This window comes from Danio rerio, chromosome 16 (genome assembly GCF_049306965.1).
Source record: "Danio rerio strain Tuebingen ecotype United States chromosome 16, GRCz12tu, whole genome shotgun sequence".
NCBI lineage: Eukaryota > Metazoa > Chordata > Actinopteri > Cypriniformes > Danionidae > Danio > Danio rerio.
In genome coordinates, this window is record NC_133191.1 from 9,806,798 (window position 1) to 9,829,523 (window position 22,726).

The 22,726-nt window shown below is 34.4% G+C and overlaps 1 protein-coding gene across 2 annotated transcripts; it reads right to left on the reverse strand.

Moving 5' to 3' along the window:
• Window positions 1-788: 788 nt before the first annotated feature.
• prpf3 (PRP3 pre-mRNA processing factor 3 homolog (yeast)) lies at window positions 789-21,776 on the reverse strand. 2 transcript variants are annotated; one of them, NM_205748.2, is given in 17 exon segments: window positions 789-2,468; window positions 5,829-5,884; window positions 5,976-6,053; window positions 6,169-6,287; window positions 7,899-8,012; window positions 8,330-8,429; window positions 8,553-8,696; window positions 8,815-8,897; window positions 9,604-9,770; window positions 9,858-10,045; window positions 10,141-10,259; window positions 10,354-10,616; window positions 12,285-12,371; window positions 15,102-15,257; window positions 15,363-15,493; window positions 17,724-17,881; window positions 21,595-21,762. In NM_205748.2, coding segments are annotated over 16 exon segments (2,100 nt in total). In that variant the 5' UTR covers window positions 17,869-17,881; window positions 21,595-21,762; the 3' UTR covers window positions 789-2,318.
• Window positions 21,777-22,726: the final 950 nt, after the last annotated feature.

The window sequence follows — 22,726 nt, forward strand, 5'->3', positions numbered from 1 at the left end:
ATAAGCAGTTTTTAATTTTTTATGAACCATTTTAAGGACAAAACTCTTAGCCCCTTTAAGCATTTTTTTCCCAGAGTGTCTTTAGAACAAACAATCGTTATACAATAACTTGCCTAATTACTCTAACTTGCCTAATTAACCTAATTAATCTAGTTGAGCCTTTAAATGTCACTTGAAGCTGTATAGAAGTGTCTTTAAAAATATCTAGTCAAATATTGACTATCATCATGGCAAAGATCAGTTATTAATCAGTTATTAGAAATGAGTTATTAAAACTATTATGTGTAAAAATATGCTGAAAAAAATCTCTGTTAAACAGAAATTAGGGGGGGAAATAAGTACCAGTTTTGGTACTAATGTATATGCATTATTGTAAAAGCATCCTGTAGAAAATATTCATTTAAAGAGAGATCTGTGATGGGTGTGCTCATTTACGCTGAGCACTGTATTTAGTAAACACTTTCTGAATATTTGTCTAGACAATAAAGAATCTTGAACTAGTAGTAAGAGATGAATTTACATGGCTCTTCAACACCAAGGTTCTTTCCACTGACAAATTCAAATAATACAACTATTAAAACAAATAAAGGAATTTACTTTTAACAACAATAAAAAATATATAAACTATAATAGACATTGCTTTTTGAGCAGACATTTGAACTATTGGTCTGATTTAAACTATTCTGAACAAACACAAATGTTATTTTAATGGTGAAAGATCATGTGAGAAAAAAAATAATAGTGGCAGAAAAATATGGATTGAGTTGGAAAATAAACAACACTGTGCATATGAACAGTTCTAGTCTTTTTTTATTTTGCGCACCATCATTTGAGGCTTATTACAAACAGGGACAATTTGTTATCTTTTAATGTTAATGTCGCGAACAATTTTTCTTATTGTAAAGCCACATCTATCAGTGTGGTACGTTATTAACAATGAAACTCAACAGGAGTGTTGATACAGAACCATATCACCATGGCTACTTGTGTGATATTGTTAGTTTGTAGATTACAGTATGATACAGCAGACCAATTTGTATGCATGGTTCTTATAGCCCCGTTTAAAGTTTTGAAAACCATAAAAAAAAAACTATGATAATACAATAATAATACAACTGATTGCAAAAGTTTTGTCATTAAAGATTAAAACGTGTCCTAGAAGAGCAGTTTTGAGTTTGAGGATCTGAAACGGGTGCATGATTATTAGAAAGACAAAATCTGTGTTGAAGTTGGCATGCCACTGGAGGAACACTCTATCCTTTTGTCTTTTCTTACAACCAATTTTTTACCCTATAATAAGCAATGTGGTATTCTTTAATCATGAAGTGAGCATCATTAAGAATAGACTTACATATTATTCTGTATTTGACCCATTAAAGTCCACATGAACACACAATTTGAGTGAAAAGAGAGAACACAGACTAACACACCATGTGAACAGTAGGCAGCCACTGCTTACGGCAACCAGGGAGATATTCGGGGATAGGTGCCTAACTGCACCTCAAGAGTACATTAGTTGGGTATCCTTTGGGTAGTAGGAATCAAACTCAAGATCTTTGGTTTAAAGGTTTGACTCCCGAACCACTACACCACATCTGCCCCCAAATTATTCCAGAAAAATTATTAAGAAATTCTGTTATACATCTTAAAAGAAAGTCAACCCTTTAAATACTTTTTATAGGCCCGAATATAATAGGTTTTATTTGTTGTGTTTGATTCCTTGACAAAAATGGGGATGAAAAAAAAAGGGATGACATGAATATGAAGATAGGTGAGCCTAAATAATAAAAAAAAATAGTTCTCCATTAAAACACAATAACAACAATGCCTGCCGTACATATTCTAAAATTCTTGTATCCAATTAAGTTTGATCATCCAGTAACAAACTACAGTGACATTTCTTTTGTTTCAGTATTGAGTTTTACTAACTGAAAAGAACAAATCAATGTGCCATAAGGAGCAGTCAAGATGAATCACAGGTACAGAAAATCAAAAAAATGCACAGCCTACACTATAAAAAGATTACAAGAGAAACAAAACAAGTGTCCACCCTAGTAATTAGGATTAACATCCTTGTTCGTGACACCAGCTCTTGTAACAAAGCCTTGCATTGTTTCACACCTGTACTGTCGGTACACAAAGCACAATTATTCTCTTATTCACTCAAACTATAGATATTTACATGCACTTCTCTCTGCCAGTCTAATCCATCACTCTCTCTCTCTCTCTCTCTCTCTCTCTCTCCCTTAAAAAAAAAAAACCTCTGCAAATTGTCATGGACTCCACTGTGAGTTGTTGTTCTGAGTTCTGTCCATATCTCAGTCATCAGTTGTCTCCAGAACACTTTGGCTCAGAGCCAAGTCCCAGTAGTGCTCGGTGCCATGCTTCTTAAAATGTTCCCGAGCCATGTTCTCCGTTGGACACTGCTTAAACTTAACCTCCCCATAGTTACGTTCTTTTGATGTACCCTGGAAAAAAAGATAATACTTAAATTTACAACAGATTTAGTTAGAATCACAAAATTCATACTGCTCTCAAAAATGTCAAAAAATGTTTTGTATTATTACTATTTTAATACCTTAGCGGATATATTTTTTTATAAATTGTGTGTAAAAAGAAAGATGTGAAAACAACAACACAGTGTGCCCAACAGAACGCGTTTTGACTGTTCATCCATTCAGCTTGATGCTTAATTCACTCTGAAATGCTAAGCAAGTTGGTGCCTCTTCATCAGTGGAGGACTTGGATGCTTAGCTACAGTCAAGTATTAGGAGGTACTCTCAAAATGTATTTTGTCAAAAATTAAGTCAATAAATTACACTTTTGGAGCTTTTCTCAAATAAAACCTATTTGAGTTAAGATGTTCATGCAAATGTTTGTGAAAAAAAAAATTATGCCACAAAACTATTTTTTTTCAACAACCCAACCTTCTGGCTGTAAGAAACGCTTTAAAAAAAGTAAAAGAACATTGTAGTCAACTACTACTGTTTTTACAGATCAAGCAGAGGAAAAAAATATAGAATCAGGAAAATTTTATTAAATCACCAAATAAAAACACTTGTATTTTGTTGCACCATCTCAGACGGTTTTTTAAAAGTTTGAATTATCTGAGTCATGGATTTAACAGTATTCTTCATCAATCGGTCTCCAACTTTGTCTTTTGCAGTTGCCAGATCAACTTTGCAGGTTGGATCCTTGTCAAAGGCCATTTTCTTTAATTTACACCATAGTTTTTCAAGTGGATTGAGGTCTGGACTGTTTTCAGGCCATCCCATTGACATTGTCTTTCCTGTAGGAAAGTTTTCACAGATTTTGCCTTATGGCAAACTGCATTATTAACGTGAAAAAATATGTCATCACCACCATACATCCTTTCAATTGATAGAATAAGAAAAGTCTCCAAAATCTCAATAAAAACTTGTGCATTTATAGAGGATGCAAGGACTGTCATCTCTCTAATATCTTTACCTGACATGCAATACCATATTCTCAATGACTGAGGAAATTACCATGTTTTCTTCAGGCAGCCGTCATCATAAATTTCATTGGAACAGCACCAAACAAAAGTTCAAGCATCGTCACCCTGATTCATTATTCTTCACTGATTATCACTCATCACTCCAGTCATCCACAGTCCAAGACTTTTTCTTTAGCCCACTGAAACCGTGCTCTTTTCAGTTTAGATTTAAATGATGGTTTTTGTTTGGCTTTTCTGTATGTAAATCCCATTTCTTTTAGGCGATTTCTTAAAGTCTGGTCACAGACATTGAAGCATATTGCTTCAAGTTAATTCTTTAGGGGTTTTCACCTTTCGCCAAAGGACCTCGAGACAGGAATCGAACTCGGGTCGCCATGAGCACCTGGGTGCTATGTGTCGATGCACTAACCACTAGGCTACTGACGCCGATGCTTTAAGTTTTCTGTCTTCATGCTTTGCGTCTTCCTTGGTCTACCAGTACACTCCTTCCCATTTGATTTGTACTCGGTCCAGATTTTAGACACAGCTGTCTGAAAACAACCAACATCTTTTGCAACATTCTGTTAAGATTAACCTTCCTTAAGAAGTTTGATTATCCTTTGAATTGACATTTCTCATGTTGGAGCCATGAGTTATGTCAATCAGCTTGGTTCAACACCTCACAAAGGTGTGCAAACACGCTTTTTTAACTGCAGACTAATTATTAGTTGTAATCAGATACAGTTTTTTGTTTAAAAACTGCAAAGTACATGGTGATTCCATATAATTTTTTTGGTCCATAGATTTGTTTGGTCCAAATGCTTAAATGCTTGTATTTGCATTGGGTTAAATTAGGCTGTCCAGTCTCTGTGTTCAGTCTATTACAATCATTGTTGAAACCCATACAGGCAGCATAACCCAGAGAGAGGAGCAAAGCGTGTCAAATGATCGATAATTAAAAGGGGAAAAATAGAATAAAAATATATATACTTCTATTTAAGACTTGATGCTTGTAATTGCAGCAGCTCTTAGTCCACAACTTAACGCATTGGGTTAAATTAGTCTTTATAGTCTCTTTTACTTCCACTGTATCTGTTCAGGTGAGGGAACTAAACCAACCCTGTGACGTCAGACACAGAGACATTCCAAGATGGCTGCACCCTAGGTTTAAAATCTATAGTAAAACATGCTGTTTTCTTTTAAATGGTTTAATAATCGAATTTGTTTATATATTTTTATTAAAGTGGAATCCAATTTACAAAATAAGCTAAACTTGACTGAGTGCTTTATTTCCCCTTTAACAGCTCAGATTTTTGCAACATGGTCTAAGCTTAAGGCTGATTTATACTTCCTCGTCAAGCACACGCGTATGCTCCGGCGCAGCCTACATGTGGTCGCATAGCCCTCACCATGGCTGTTAGCGACGTGCACCTCTCAAAAAACTACACATCACAACGACGCGTATCGCAAGCTCTGTGATTGTTCGGCTTGGCAGCCACACGAGCCCGATGGAGCGAGTGTTTACAAGTGTGGAGTCCCGGGAAGGAGCTCTAGATGAAAACTGTTGTTTTGTGTTTACCTTATGATTAAAGTTGTTGCACGTCTGCCAATTTCAGCCTCAAAATGAGTGAGTTTGGGCCCCTTGTAAATTAGGTAGCACTTGGAAAAAACAAAACACCAGCGAAGAAACTCAACAAAAAGGAACAAACACCTACTGCCAGCCAGCGTTTCTGAAGTGCTATTGCAGATCAACAAACAGCGGACAGAAGTATAAATGCTCATCTAATTGTATTGCAAATGCCATAGGTCAAGCCGTTCACACGACGCAGAAGTATAAACCAGACTTTAAGCATCTGATTAGGAAAAATCATTTTTATGGTTCGCTAAAAATAACATTCTGAGAATTAATAAAAATGCTAAATGTTCGGTAGACAAACGAGTTGGAATTGTAAACCTAATTCAGTTATGAATTCAGTTCAAAATATGTTTATTATTATAAACAGCAATGATTAATTATTCTACAATGATAATTGTAGAATAATTTTGCTACAATGAATATACATGTATTAAAATGGAGATTTTTTGACAATGTGTGTGATTTATGACACATTAATGTTTAAATCCTTTAACACACTGTGTTAACAGGAATAACACTAGTTTAAAATAACAGATTGTGTCATCCTTAACTAGACACAAAGGTGTGTTAAGAAATAACAGGTTGTGTTGTTTAACACTTAGTAAGAGTGTAATTACTATCTACCTACAGAGCAGTAAAAACAATCAAATGTTCAATAAAACAAAAGTAGATAGCAAAAGGTTACAAAAAGAAAACAAATTAGCTTCTGAAAAAGTAATACAGGTGTGCATTTACCTCCCAGACCAATGAGCATCTATTATTCCTCCTGGATTCATCGTCATCGTGATGCTCTAAAAGAAAAAATAGAAAAGCAAAAGATCAGTTTGTAAATCACAGTTCACAAATGTCTGCATCTTCTGCAGTTATCGCATACCACCTTACCATCTCTTTTGGAATTTGGCTCATCCCATTTGATCCGAGTCAGCATCAATCGCTTAAACTTCTTCTGTGCTTTGGGTCCTAAATAGAGAAACTCAATGAATACAGACAGTAATTCTAACAATAAAAATGATAATAATACCCAAAATTACCCATCTGTAGAGATGATTAAACAAAAATGATAACATATGCTTACCTCCTTCCACAACTACGATGTTGACATCTTTATGCAGTACCACAGTGCCAGTGAGGTACAGCTGGTTTGCATTGGCCTCCACTTTAAACTTCTTGGCTGGGTTATGCAGATTTCGGATTCTGCAGAGCAAAGCAGAGCACTTCAGTAAACAATAGGAATGTAGCGGATCCGTTTAACCATGATCTGTTCAAATCACAACCCATGGTTCAGCACGCACGTGACCCACTGATTAATAACTTTTTTTTTTTTTTTTTTTTTTTTACTTATGGATTAATCCTAAATTTGTAACGATTGCGGAGAGACCGCCTGCTGCATCATTTAAATTGCATGTATGAGAACATATTGGCTTTCCTGTAAAATATAATGACAGTGGCACCTAAATGCTTTCTTAGGTAATTAAAGGTGTTTTTGTTAACACTTGTTTAGCCAGCATTAATGCATTCAGTGTATAGTTGCACAATTTATTATTAAAAGAACGAGATCTCAATTCAAACCCTCACTCATCCTAAATTATAAGTGATTGTGATTTCCATAGGTTTATAATTCCTTTAATGCCATGCATTCAAATCTGCATTTGATTGAGAAAGATTCAGTTTTCACCCTTTTCAGTTAGTTACAAAATTACAAACAATCAAGTACTGGGGTAACAGTTTATATTTCAGATATAAACACTGTTGTTTATGGTAAAGACTAAAATTAGCAGTTTATTGCAATTTGTCGCTTAAAAATATAAGTTGTAGTAATTAGTTTAACTAAATAGGTGTCAATAACCAGCCATCAAAATGTCACTAAATAGTTAAAAAAATTATACATTTAGTCAAGTTTTTGAGTTATTGAAGGATTCATTGAAAATGAGACTAAAATATAAATTTGTTGCACAAGATGTTAGAGATGAACATTTGAAATGATCTGCAACATTAGCGAAGATGATATTTTATAGTAGTGTTTATTTTCAATTGTTTTAATCAGCTGGTGTGTTTCTTGATTTTATTTTTATTATAAGTTCTTAGTTATGTTGGTTAAAAGCAAATGTTTCTTGCAGTGCTGTTTTTGTAAAAAAATAATAAAATGGAAAGCAAAATTACATTTGTATTCTCCCATTAATTTCTTTACAAATCTTTACAATTTCTTTACAATTGCTGACTGAAGACATGTTATGCACTGATACTACACAAAATGGATGGTCTCAAGATTGCTAGACTTCAAATCCTGATTTAATTTGAGGATATTATCAATTATACGACACTAATATCCAGCTTTCTCTGATCTGTGAACAGTTTTAAAGTGAAAACATTACATTCCTGCTGTCTGTGTTTTTAATGTTAATCAAACAAAGGAAATCACTCCCTGGTCTTGACTGAATAGCTGTTGTACCTATTCAGTATAAATACAGTATCCAGTGTTAAAAATTATTATAATATTCAGTTTCATGCATATTTCATATTTGTTTTTCTTTTTATATAAAAAAAACTGGCAATGAGGAAAGTAATTTTTCTTATAATTTTTTATAATTAATGTTATGGCATGCAATTACTTAAAACTATGAAATAAAGCTTTTTTTCAAACATCAATAAATGGGCATTATGATAATCATAACTAATAATCAAATTTACTTTTTTTATTGAATAATCGAAAATTATGATTTTTGTCAATCATGCAGCCTCTAGTTTTGTCTATGAATTTTTCAATGTGTGTTTATCATGAAAGATATTATCAGATGTGTCATGTACCTGTAAACAGCAATATGAACTCCATGACTCAAATCCTCCTTCAGTTTTTTCACCTTCTTCTCTTTCCTTTGTTCTGCTGTGAGTTTGCGTGCTGCATTTGCCTCCTCATGTGCCCTTAACACAAATGATACCACATTACACTATGCAAAATACATCCATTTAAAATCCTTTTTACCTTTTATTGTTAAATAAATTTGTGTAGGTTTGGCATTCACAACAAATGTTTTGTTAATCATAATATATTTTTAAATGGTATTAGTAATCAGAATATGCCACGAAACATCAAGATCTGTCCACAACTAATTATTTCTAAATACTAGGAATGCTATAATACTAGTAGTACGTGCCAAACATTTTTATATTCTCAACAACAGAACTACTGGGGTGTAATTTTCTGATAGTATTGTATTAGAACTTTGATAACAACTCACTTCTGCCTCTTTGCCATTTGTGCTCTAACATGGGCCTCCACTTTAGTGGGGTCCTGCACAGCTTCTGTGCCCAAAACCCTCATCAGATTGGAGATCCGCACTGCAACCAAACAAAGCAAATATTACATACATAACAAAATTATATCCAATAAAAATGCATTACTAAAATCAGCAGGTGTCCCAAACCATTGGTTGGCATATTAAATTAATTTTGGTGATGTACCTTTGGGTTCAGGTGGAGGCATAAGGCCTAATCTGACTTTTTCCTGCACCTCTTTCTGGCCTTCTCTGCGAGTTTGTCTCCTCAACTTCTTCTGTTCTTTCTTAGTTAAATACACACCAAGAGTAACTGGCTTGTCGGTATCCACTGGAAAAAAAAGGTAAAATAAAAATTTAGACAGAAATGGAAATCACAGAGTTATTTCAATTTTTAAAATTAACTAATTTCTCTTTGCTGGAGGTTTTAATATTCAGTGAATGAATACCTGGTGGAGCCATCTGAGTTGGATGTTCAACTAGGTTGGTGACTCCATGCATTTCCACCTCATCTAAATTTGTATGTGCAGATCTAAAAAAAAAAATGCTTTTTTAAATGTTAATTATTCAAATGAATTTAAAAATGCCACAGTATGAAAGAGACAACTTCACTTAAAAGTTATTCAGTCAAATATAGTTTTGAAACCACATGATTGCAAGTAAGGCTATGGGATTTAAAAAAAAATCTAATTGTTCTAAGTGATATCCAATTACTTTTTACTATGTAAATGCAGCCAATGTGTATGTGTGTGTTAGGGCTGCACGATATAGGAGAACCAGATATCAGCCAGCCCTAACATTTGTAATCATTATTTTAAATGCATTGTGTGTGCTTCACAAAAAACAAAAGCAAATCTATATATTATTATTTGGTAATAGTTTTGATTATATGATTTTAAGAACAAGCAAATCATCAGCTAATTGATTTGGTTAGCAATCACTTAAAAAAATTAAACTCTAAATGATAAATTAAATCTTTATATGATTAAAAAAAAGAGTTTATATGATCACTCTGACTAAGGAGACGACGTCACTCCATTGCACTGTCACATTTCAGTTTTTTGTGATTGAATTTGCAACATTTTAAAATCGCAATTCCAACTCTAGTTAACTCAACCCTAATTGCAATACAATCATTTTGTTACTGTATTAAAACCATTCTCTCAAAACCTTTTTTCTGAATTTGTCAAGTACATTTAATACCAGTCTAGAGCAGATTACAAACTGTTGGCTCTTACAGGTTTATATGGAAGGGCAGTATGTAGGAGTCCCACCACTCTATATTAGGAATCTCCCCCTCTCCCAGCTCCTTCTTTGGGGCAATAAGAGCCAGTTTAGTGGAGGCCTGTATTCCAGTCTTTTTGGCAGCCTGAGCAATCTCCATTTGTAATTTTTCCAGCTGAGCCTGGTGATAGAAGATAAAATTCATAAAAAAATCTGAAATTATCCAATTAAATTTATTAATCAATTCGATGGACATGCTGTTGCCTACTTTGGTGCGTATGCGCTGGGCTATCTTCTCAAAGCGCCCCTGTTCATGGAACCTAAAGCCTTTTTTGGGTTTTAGTGCAGGGGCAAGGGCCACACGTGGGTCAAAGTAGGATGTGGATTCTAGGTCATCGCTAGGCTTTTCTTTTAACTGTTGTCGAAACTGTTCCCTCTTCACAGCTCTGATGTTTGCTAAAGACAGAAGTAAAAAAACAGAACATGAACAAAAATAGACTTCTAATCAGTGAAATGTTCCAGATTCATATTTCTGTGGTAGACTGTGGCACCTTTGAGAGTGGGCATACGATGTGTGAGCTCAATTTCTTTCCCACTGGCATCAACAGTTCGTCCGAGCTCATCCAAAATGAGAGGTGTTGGCTTTGTGATCTCGCGAGGTTCGACTTTACTTTAAGCAGATATAAGAAAATATTAACTTTATATTTTTTTAGAGCTCAATTCCTTTATCAAAACATAATCTTTCTAAATTCTCCAATACTCACGGTGGTGCAATGCCCATGGCGTGTAGGTTGGCCAGTGCTACCATATTATGTGGCCCAGGGTTTCCCACAGTAGCCAGAATTCCTGGTTTCATGGACAGTGTAGATTGGATCTTGGCCTGCAGCTCTGCTGCCTTGCGTGCTTTTTCTATAGCATCATTCATGAAATTAGCAGCCTGAGAAGGAGCGATGGACTGGGTTGCACCCCCTGCTTGGTTCATAGATCGTGGAGTACTAGAGTCTGTCTGAGAAGCACTTAATCTTGACTATAGGGAAGACAGAAAGCAACATATCTCAGATAAAGAATTGGAAAATGCAGACCTCTATATTACAGATCATTAAGCAAGTGCAAGAAGCCTCATGTTAAGGTAGTCAGAATGGCAGATGAAAACATCCAGGAACAACATTTCTCATATACCAAAAAGTAAGATTCAATTTTAAACTTACATTTTACCAGCTTAATATAGAAAGGCACTGATAAGTACAAGCTAGCTAAACTTAGTGCTATCTAACTTACCAAAAGCAGAGGCTGTGCTAGTAACAGTTACTAAAATAAGCCATTTTACCAAAGCAGAGTTAAAAGCAACAAATATGTACATCCTTCTTGAACTTCTAGATGTTAAGTTTTCTTGTTCGGGTATAGAAAAAGGAATCAAATAAATTGAATTAGCCATCTTAGTACCCCAGCCACATAATGTTACCATTCTTCTAGATTAAATGAGCCAAACTGATGCGAAACTGAAGTCACTTTTGAAATTTTCCTTACAATGGACATCCCTTACACTGGATATTACATGTATACTGTATTATTTGTTGACGCAGTTACACATGATGTATACCTGCATATTGTACTTATCTTTAGGTCATTAATTTCTTTCTTCAAAGTACTGTAGGTTTAATCCTGCTATTTGCACATGTAAACAAACCCTTTAAAATATTGATGGAAATTTAATGTTAATCAAAGACTGCATTCTACTTAAAATGTGCTAACATTTAAAATTTTAATCCTATTGGTTAAAAGTTTTGAAGGTTAAATGAGCGCTGTTTAGACTATCTGTGAAGAAAATTAACACTAGAACACTAGAACCACCAAGTTTCTTTTTTTAAATGTACATAACAGACCTTTAATAAAACATTCAAGCCTCCCAGTCATTGACTTTAACTAAAACTCTCTTATTGAATTGCCTGATGCGGAAAATGTTTCAATAAAACCAGATCAAAAAGCAGGGCATTAATAAGCGCAAGCTAGAGTCAAATTTACCCGCTATATAATACCTAGATTTATGCACTGCTTATGTCTTCATTTTATACTTTGCTAGGCAACGCATTTCACTGAATAAAAGGTTATCATAAATAAATTAATAAAGTCGCAGTGAGCAAGACAAGCAAATTTGTGGAGGTATTAAAAGCACAAAATTTTGTAAATAATAGAGAGTTTTATGGTGGTGAAATATGTAATTTGTCCAGGTCACATCAGTATCTGACTGCTCATCTGACAGCTGATCCAGGGCACCCGAGACACAAAACATTTTCAAATTTAGATGTTTTGGCCAACTAACAAAGGTTCAAATGTTATTGGAGTTGTTCTCTTATTTAAACTATAAATTATAATATTTTTTATAATACTAAACAAAGCATAATTATTAAGGAAAAACTGTGCATTTGAATTTGGTATTACATCATTTATCATATGCAGTGATGCATTGTCAAAAATAATTAAGTCAAAATAATGTTTTTATTTATTTATTTATAAACCAAATTTATTTATTTAAAAAAAAATATTTAGATATACAATGTGCCTTGGCGGTTTTAGTTTTAATCATACAACATATCTCAGGGTTAGATTTTTTTTTCATTGTACTTTTATGATTCCTTAACAGCTTCTACAAACAAACAGATAGGTACAAGTCAGTCACTATAACTCAGGTATTTACCTGCGAAGAGGGGGTAGGAGCCGCAAAACTTAGCTGTTTCTTCCTCTCTTCAATCTGTCGTGTGGCTGCTTCCATCATTTGCTTTATCTGAAGACAGAAAATCATACATGGTATTAAAATCTTGTGTAGGCAGTACATGAAAGAAAGTGTTTGTTTATTCCCATATTAGCAACAAAGGCAACAACAACAAAAACAAGTGATGTAAACTTAATTTTAAACTGGGGGAACTTTTTTTTTAGTTTGGGGATTGGGCTGATTCATTTGTATAACTGAAATTCATTAATTCGACGGGGGAAAAAAACAATAATAAAAACTTGACAAAAAAAAAAGAAAAGAAAATCAATCTAGATCAGCGTTTGTTAACCATGTTCCTGGAGGACCACCAACACTGCATGTATTGGATGTTTCCTTTGTCCGTCACACCCATTACATGTAGCTCGTCTCTACTAATGAGCTGATGATCTGAATCAGATCTGTTTGTTCAAGGAGACCTGGAAAATGTGCAGAGCTGGTGGGCCTCCAGGAACATGGTTGAGAAACACTGATCTAGAAGCAATAAATAATTTCTGCAAAAACAATGCAAGGTAAAAACCAGTATATGACAAAAACTTAAGAATACTGTGGTTCAGGAGCACAACTCATTTGTGGTGTCACCAATAAACCATGTGTTTCTGTTCTTCAACAGATCATTTCATTTGTCCTACTGCATGGATGTCCAAACAGTCTTGTAGGCCGGTGTCCTGGAGTGACTAGGGTTGAAGTTCAGCTTCAACCCTAATCAAACACATCTGGGCCCGTTTCAGAAAGGTTAAGTGAAATCTCTGGGTTTTCCGTTTCAAAATCGCAGGTTTGTTAAACTGGAGAAAGCAGGTTAAGTCAAGCCTGTTTCTGAAAGAGAGGTAACTTTAACTCAGAGTCAGTTACCGTGGTAACTTCCTCTTTGAACCTAACCTGGTCAGGAGCAGGTTTTATTCGCTAAACTCTGAGTTTCAGTCGGCCTCCTCCTCTTTTTTTAAAGACGAAGCGGTATTTCTCGCCTTAGCCTTACGTTTCCACCCACCTAATTTAATGCTCATTTTGAATATGCGCCTAAAAAACGATTGATGGAAACGTCATGAACCACATAACTTTTAAAAAAATGCATAAAAAACATGCGCATAACTGAGTAGGATAAACTTTTATTCGATATAAATAATAAGAGATCATATTTTGATTGAAATGTGTGTGAATGAACAAACCAGCAGGCTGAGCACACTGTAACACATCTAAATGTTGTTTTGGTCATTCATTCTAAAACGCCTTAACCGTTTCAGAATTAATGGTGTTATATTATTAATTACCTCCAGAGCGCCTGGAGCGTGTCAAAAGCGTCTGTTCTCTGCGTCTTATGGCTTCAAACGCCACTACGCGTTCATTGTGTGTCAATATTGTCTTCCGAGGCGCAAGTACATTTATTAAATGAAGAAAAGAAGAAGACGCAGCATCTTCTACCACAGTAAATTCTGTTTTTACTGTTGATATTTGGCACCAGTTTAATCAGCAAGTGACGACTTTGCTCTCTTTGACTCGTTAGATGGAAACGCTGCTTTATTCGCTTGTCTTTTATGCGTTATTCCAGTTTTGCACATAAATGTAATTAATATATTTGGATGGAAACATAGCTATTGCCTACATTTTAGTCACACAAAGAACAAAGTCTCGTACGAGAATGCGTTGTCCTTTTTTAATAAATAATTAGCTTAAATTCACTGACTTTTGACATGTACTGTAACTAAATTTACCAAATTATTATTCTTTCTAATAACTATTGTTTAAATCTGATTACATTCTAAATGTCCTATCAACCTCTATCACTTAATCAATTATAAAAGGCAGACACACAAGTGGACTTTTAAATCTATTAAAACTGATCAACGTGTATAAAAGTGGGAACGTGTGTAAAATTTTTTTATAAACGTCACACATAACATTACTTATTTTATTACACTTAACTATTTAAATACTTTAAATGTAAAATTACGCATTAACTTGAGCAGCTGTTTTTCCAAGCTAACTCTCTCCGTTTCACTGATGCAGTGGTGTTGCTTTTTAAAATATATGGTCATATTTGCTATAACTCTGCATGAGCACATTAAGTTCATCTGGAGAAAGAAATGGTGATCTCTTTTTTAAGATGTTGCCATAGTCACTCGTAATATCTGTGCTCCATTAATAACGCCTTTTTATAGTCTCGGTGTGTAAGCTCAACTCTGAGCTGGTCTATCAGCTTTTCTAAAACCGAAAACCCAGAGTTTTTAACCCCCTGTAAGTCAACTGAGAGTTCCAGCTTAAACTCAGAGTTGGTTGAACCTTTTTACTGAAACAGGCCCCTGGTTTAAAAAATAAATAACCATCTGCTTGAATGGCCCGGCCAATCAACTGGCTATAAAATAAGTACTAAAAATAAAGAGACCTACAAAACCAAAACCATCAAGATTTTTTGACTGTTGGCCTTTTATACAAAATATTAACTACAATTCAACAGTACTTTTCCCTTGTGTCATTCTGCTGCACAACAAATTGTTCAGATTTGTTTTGTTTTATTTGTATGTTCAAGTTTTTTTTTTTTTTTTTGTCAACAGCTCCTTTAGAAATAAATTTACCACAAAAAATCATAACTTGTTCAATAGTTATTTTAACTGCTACAAGTACATGTAAAGTAGCATTTTAAGATAATAATAGCAATTATTCAAAATAAAATGATTAAGACGCTGCTGAACATTACTGGTGCCACACCATAAGACCTGTCACCTCAGCAAACACGAGTGCGAATTTTACCTGAATCTTAGTGAGCATGCCAGGACTCTCAGTCGGGGGACCAGGTAAAACAACTGGTTCTTCCACCTCCTCAAAGCGGGGCACCCTTTTCTTTTTTACTGCTGATTCCACACTGACTACATCCTTCACCCCTTCCATCTCATCTCCAAACACTTCCTAAACAGAGGTTGAAAAAAAAGTCAGAAAAGTTTTTTAATTTCTCCTTTAAGTACGAGATTCAGAAAAGAACATATAACAAATCAAAGCCTCAACATTGTATACTTTTAGTTCTCTTTTGCGGTTTTTCTCTCCACTTCCTTTACTTCCACGAGAGTTTCTGCTTTCCTCGAGAGCTTCAAACAGACGCTCAACGAAACTGCTTGCCGAATCATCAAGAAATGGTCTTAGCTGATCTAAAAAAAAAAAGGAGGTCATTAAAAGGGTTCACATGCATGTTCTTAAATGCACAATAAGCAATGTTTGCAGCTTTACAGCTAGAGAATGTATATTCACAACAAACAAAAGATTATGCCATGATTAAGTGGAAACATGAGTTGTCTTCATCAGCAAACAGTTTCATATACTGGCAACCAGCCTTCTATACAAAAAACACCACCACATCTTTGTTAACTGTTTGTCACAGACAGACACCAAATGTCACAGCGGGTACATGTTCTATCATAAAACAGATATGGCCCATCGATTTGGGCTTCTTGTCCAGTATATGACCCCTAAAAGTCTTTAAAATATCTCTGCAAGCAATTGTACAGGTGCAGATACATCTGTAGCGTGAAATAAAAAAAACAAGTGAAGAGAAAGAATTTGCACATCAAAGACGACAGAGTTCCAGTACACACCCACCAATCACGATCGGTCGATTTTGGCTAAAAATAGCTTGATCGGATAACCAAAAAAATGCAGATCAAAAAAGCCGATCACTTGATGTAAATTACTCGCATGACTTTTTCACACGTGCATGCACGGCGCACGGATAAACAATAGCAGAGCGGAGCTGACCAGTGGCCACATGAGTTCCCCCGTCTTTTTCAAAGTGTCCAATAAAGACATAAAGTCTGACGTTTACAATGTATGTCGTGATAAAATCCCTCGAGGTAGAAGCAAGCAACGTCATTTTAACACCACTAACATGATTAGGCATCTTAGAACACGCCATACAACTGAATATGCCGAGTATGAGAAGTATGATTAAATGACGTGGAACATACAGCAGGGATAATATAAGGTGGAAAGACATCGCGTTCAGAATCATGAAATTCATTTGCCTCGACGAACAACCTGTGATATATGGAGGGCAGACGCTGTCCAATGTCCCTGCTTAGCTTAACAGCACACTTTATTGACTCAAACTTCGATAGACACAAGGTTGTGCTACACTGTCAGGATCACATTTTGCGGAGGCTTTGGTGAACGCATTTAGCGACATGTTTCAGTCACGGGGGACCCAAAGAGAAAAAAAAATCCAAGCGATTTTAACAGACAACGCTAAAAACACGCAGAAACAATGAGACGTAGATTTCCCTGACCTGTCGTGTGTGCGTGTGTGTGGCACACACCCTCCAACTTGCTGTGCATGTATGCCAAGCCGTTTTAACATTTAATCTAGATACTTTACTAGTATCTTTTCCATTAAATACTTGTGCTTATTCATTAGATACTAGTGCTTATTCTTTAGTGCCTATTCTTTAGATACTAGTGCTTTTAAAAATATACTAGTGCTTACTCATTAGACACTAGTATTTTAATAGTGACTAGTAATTATTCTGTTGTTACTAGTAACAGATGTAAAATTTGTCCATTGATTTCTAAGGGATCTGTCATTAAGATATCAAATTCAGTTTTGACTAGTATGTATTCCAGCTGGGACTGGTACATATTTTTATGTACTGCTAATTAATCATTAGGTATTGGTACTTATTAATTAGATACTAGTATCTATTTAATAGGTACTAGTACTCATTCATTAGATTTTAGTTCATCTGGTTGTTCCTCCTTGTTTCTCTGCCTTGTTATTTAGAAAGGAAGGCATTGGCTTACAGTAGCTTACTACATTATTACATTTTTTTTGGATCTGATGTAGTTGGTTCCTGGGTTATAATAATAACAAAAAAAAAGGCAAACAGTTGCCATAGTTTTGTCCTTTGTGGTAGTAGCCAGTTTTGTTGTAGTTTCACATTTTGCTGCCAATTATAAAATGTAATCAGTGTATTAAGAGGCTACATGCCATTAAGATGATCTGATGTATGTTGGTCTGCCTGACCCCTCTTTGTTTGGAATAATATTTAGTAACTCTGCATTATTTGGGAAAGATGGCCTAAAGTAGCCTTAAGCCAATTTCTAGGTTTTTTTTATATAGTTTATTTAGAGTTAGTTTAATTTCTACAAATGGTGCAAACTCTGCTAAATTATAGATAAAAGATTCCCATTTCCTTGCCATTATGTGATTGGCAGATCATGATTTTGGTGATTGGTAATCAGCCCCAAAAATGCTGATCGAAGCATCTCTACTTTAAGCTGATATCTGTGAAGTTACTAGTTTAAGCTAGCCATACTGAGCTAGTAAACATCAATTTATACCTGCTGTTATCCATTAAACCTAAATTACATACAAGATAAACATCTTACCTATGGTTTTTCTTTTGTCTAAGCCTTTTCCCACACAATGCAATGCTGCTGTGACCACAGTGGGTTCAGAGAAGCCAAGGACCTTCTTTACTGTGCGTTCCACCCATGGCCTCAGTTCATCAACCTCACGTTTAGGCAGTGACATCCTGGAGAAAAATCTAGGAAGAAAACAAACAAAACAAAACTGTGTAATGTGTGATAACAACTAATGCTCAGAATTATCATTATACACTTTTGAAAGCTCCAATCTAACCAGATAATATTGACAAAAAAGTGCAAGTACAGCCATCCTAAATTCTGCTTTTTAACCTTGAACTCTTCATTTCCAAGATCAGTTGTGTTATGTCTGGATTAGTATTACAGAGAATACACTAAAATATATATTCAAAAAAAAAAAAAAATTTTTTACAGTAGAAAAAAACATTTAACCATTACCATTAAATTATTTTTTTTTTACATTTCTACTCTTCACCCTATCCCCCCTAAAGCATCCAAATTGAGTTGAACACGTAAATGTATTGTTATACATGGGCTAAGGCAAATAAAAACATATACTGTATTCCACATACAAAAATACACATATCAATCAATTACCCAGTAGTGTGAGAGGTATTTGCTTGTGCCATTATATGGTTTTGTTCCAAATATTGTATAAACAGATCCCAAATTTTATGGTACTCCTTTAATTTGCTCTTTATAATGTAGGTGATTCTTTTCAGTGCAATTTAACATGTCAACTATTTCAGCCAGTGGTCAATGGATAGACTTGCTACAAAAAAATATTTCTAATTAAATAATAGCTCAGAATCAATGTAATTACTTATAGAGTATTTATAATATTTCTAAGTAGGGTAGTGCAATATATCATTTCAGCATTGATATCATGATGTGTAAATCTGCAATAGTCACATTCACAGGATCTACGATGGTGAGTTTGCATTTTATCACACCAGCACCCCAGTTCAAAATACATATAATTTGTCATTGTCATTTGTTATTAGTCACTGCAGAGTTAAGCCATAACGGAGTGAAAGTGAGTGAACAGTTTAGAATTTGCATGCATTTAAAAGGCTTTTCAAGGGAGTTTAAAACACTCGGGCACAGATAATAATAATACATTTTTAACTTTAATAAAGCTTTGTTTTACTAAACTATTAATACAATGAAAGGCGAGGCAGTGGTGCAGTAGGTAGTGCTGTCGCCTCACAGCAAGAAGGTTGCTGGGTGGCTGGTTCAAACCTCGGCTCAGTTGGCGTTTCTGTGTGGAGTTTGCATGTTCTCCCTGCCTTCGCGTGGTTTTCCTTCGGGTGCTCCGGTTTCCCCCACAGTCCAAAGACATGCGTTACAGGTGAATTGGGTAGGCTAAATTGTCCGTAGTGTATGAGTGTGTGTGTGTGTGAATGTTTCCCAGAGATGGGTTGCGGTTGAAAGGGCATTCGCTGCGTAAAAACTTGCTGGATAAGTTGGCGGTTCATTCCGCTGTGGCGACGCCAGATTAATGAAGGAACTAAGCCGACAAGAAAATGAATGAATAATACAATGAAGATGACTATACACAGTATACAGTGTCATTTTACATTACATTTGATTATTCAATTTGTGTTCCTAAATTCTGTTTGAAAACTAAAAAACACTGCTTACCACACTTTTATCTTTACTTTATCCTATTCATTTATGCTTGTAATTTGTTTATTGTATTTTCTGTATGACTCAACGCCATAAAGGAAAGTGAGTAAACAGTTTATAATTTGCATGCATTTTAAAAGGATTTCAAGGAAGTTTAAAACATTTGGGCAAAGATAATAATAGTACATGTTTTACTTTAATAAAGCTTTGTTTTACTGAATTATTTATACAATGAATATTACTATGAAGTACTGCTTCACACTACATTGTATTATTCAATTTCTGTACCTACTGAAAACTATAAAGCTGCAAACTACACTCTTATCTTTGCTCTATTGTATTAATTTATGCTTGTAATTGGCTTATTATATTTTCTGTGTGACTCAACGCCCTACAGAATCATCCCAATCCAGGGTTCATACATATTTTTATGTATGTATATTCCATGACTTTTCCAAGACTTTTCCAGAACTTTCAAGAACATTTCGTTTCAATCGTTTCGAACAATCGTTTCAGCATCGATATCGCAACGTGTGCATCTGCAATAGTCGCATCGCAGAATATGCAACGTTGAGATTATATAGTTAATAGTTTAATCATAATTTAAAAAGTTTATCATCTGCATGCATTTTTACAGAGACAATTCACCCAAAAATGTATTACCATTTCCATTACACCCTTCACTTGTTTCATTTATGAGTTTTCTTTTTTTTAAATAAACACAAAAATAATATAATTTAATAACTCCTATAGGATTGAAACGAGTGAAATGTGAGTAAATAGTGAATTCATTTTCATCTTTGAGTAAACTGTCCCTTTGTGGGCTGTGACTGTGTGAAGTGTGAGCATTTCAATATTTCACATTTTGAAACATCAGGCCACAATAATTTTTTTTCTTTAATAAAGATTAAATAATATACAATTAAGACTATGCAGTGTTGATTATTCAGTATCTGTACCTGAATAGTGAATACCTGAAAACTTTCATTCACTTTCCTCTTTGCTATATTTTATGCATCTATGCTTTTAATTTATTTGTTATATATTATTTGAGATTCACTCCTCAACAAAATCAGTCACAATCAATCTAAATAAACCTGTTAAATCATCTGGTGAAATTGTATTCATATTGCAATATAGATCACAGAACTACAAAATATGGTAATGTCCGATTTTTCCAATATCGCACAGCCCTAATTCATAAAGGTAAAGTTGGTTTTATATTCGCACATTTGTTCATTTAGAAGTCCCTATATTGTTCACCATGTTACTTTGAATATTCGATGAAAATTAGCCTGCAAGTATAACTTCTAAACAACATTAATACTATCTAATTAACTGTGAACAATGTTGTACTTTGATAATCATTTGCTGCTAATATGATTTCCTCATTTAGAATTTGCAAAGAATACTTCTCTGAAATTAAGTTATATTGTTATGGAGAATGTCTGAATATTCGAATATAAAACCAACTTTACCTCTATCCCTAATTAGAACATACAGACATTTGTTAAACTAATTTGCATGACTTTTCAGAAACTTTGTGGGTTTTTCTGTATTTACAAAACTTTTTCAGGCCTGAAAAATGCCATGTCAAAATACCATGACTTTTCCAGGTTTTCCATGACCGTATGAACCAGACGATCAATCTAAATTCAAGAACTATTGAAATAATCTGGTGAAATTATATTCATATAGCAATAAACACAATAGGAAATTATGGCAATGTCAGATTTCAGCCTGCAAAGTGTGTGCATGGTACGTTACACTTATTTAGATAGAGGTAAAGTTGGTTTTATATTCGCAAATTTGTTCATTTAGCAGTCTCTATATTGTTTACCATGTTACTTTGAATACTCGATCGGAATTAGCCTGCAAGTATGACTTCTAAACAGCATTAACACTATCTAATTGACTGTAAACAATGTTGTACTTTAATAGTCATTTGCTGCTAATATGATTTCCCTATTTAGAGTTTGCAAAGAATACTTTTCTGACATTAAATTATTAAGGAGAAAGTCTCAATATCCGAATATAAATCCAACTTTACCTCTATCTTTCCCCCCAAATTATTGGCCTCAAGAGTTGTTGATTTAAACAAAGTATATACAAACAACTATAACATTTTAATATAACGTTATTTACAACTCAAACATTTTGCCGTAAATTACTATTATTACTATTAGATTGTTTAAAAAAGAGGTTTCCGTTGCAAACCAACTGAATCCCAATAAACAAAACTCACCTCTGTCACTCTCCAGATGGTTCACGGCGATCTACGAAGCTTTCTCGTTGTTATTTAAACTTTCCAATTTTGTTTCTTTACCCAAAACAACCGTTGATGATAAAATAAGTTATTTACACAAAGTGAGAAAATGTATCTGGACTTCACTGCACCCAGTGTTGGCTAAACGTTTCCCAACGAGTAAACGGAAACGGAAACGTTATTATTCTTCTTCTTTCGTTTTTTTGGCGTGGTGCAATCTGGGTGCATATCGCCACCTGCTGTCACTTGACAATGCATGCGTACATAAATTTATAAACACATATTTAAATTTAAAACACTTTTAAAAACCTGTTAGTTTTAATTGGCTTTATAAGGAATTATTTTTGCATGTTTCATTTCTTTTACGTGGTTCTATTTTACTCTCTCTCTCTCTTAATTCAATTCAATATTTTCTTTATTGGCATGACAAATGTTACAAATGTATTGCCAACACAGTTCTAAAGTTTACATAAAATGAAAAGAACATACATATTTAATAAAAACACAGTAAACAGTAGCAGTAGTAGAAAAAAAAAAAAAAAAAAATATATATATATATATATATATATATATATATATATATATATATATATATATATATATATATATATATATATATATATATATCCCTGCTAAAAAATCCAGCTTAAACCAGCCTAGGCTGGTTGGCTGGTTTTAGCTGGTCAACCAGGCTGGTTTTAGAGGGGTTTTGGCCATTTCCAGGCTGGTTTCCAGCCATTTCCAGCCTGGTCTTAGCTGGTCAGGCTGGAAAATGACCAGCTAAATGCAGCTAAAACCAGCTTGACCAGCCTGGTTTAAGCTGGACATAGCTGGTTTTAGCTGGTCATCTCCCAGCCTGACCAGCTAAGACCAGGCTGGAAATGGCTAGAAACCAGCCTGGAAATGGCCAAAACCCCTCTAAAACCAGCCTGGTTGACCAGCTAAAACCAGCCTAGGCTGGTTTAAGCTGGATTTTTCAGCAGGGTATATATATATAATATATGGGTCTTAAACCCATCTATAATTATATTTAATGTTATACAATTTACTGGAATGTGAATGTATATTAGTATTCTTGTTCCTTTTTAATATAAAGTGTAATTTGTCTGTG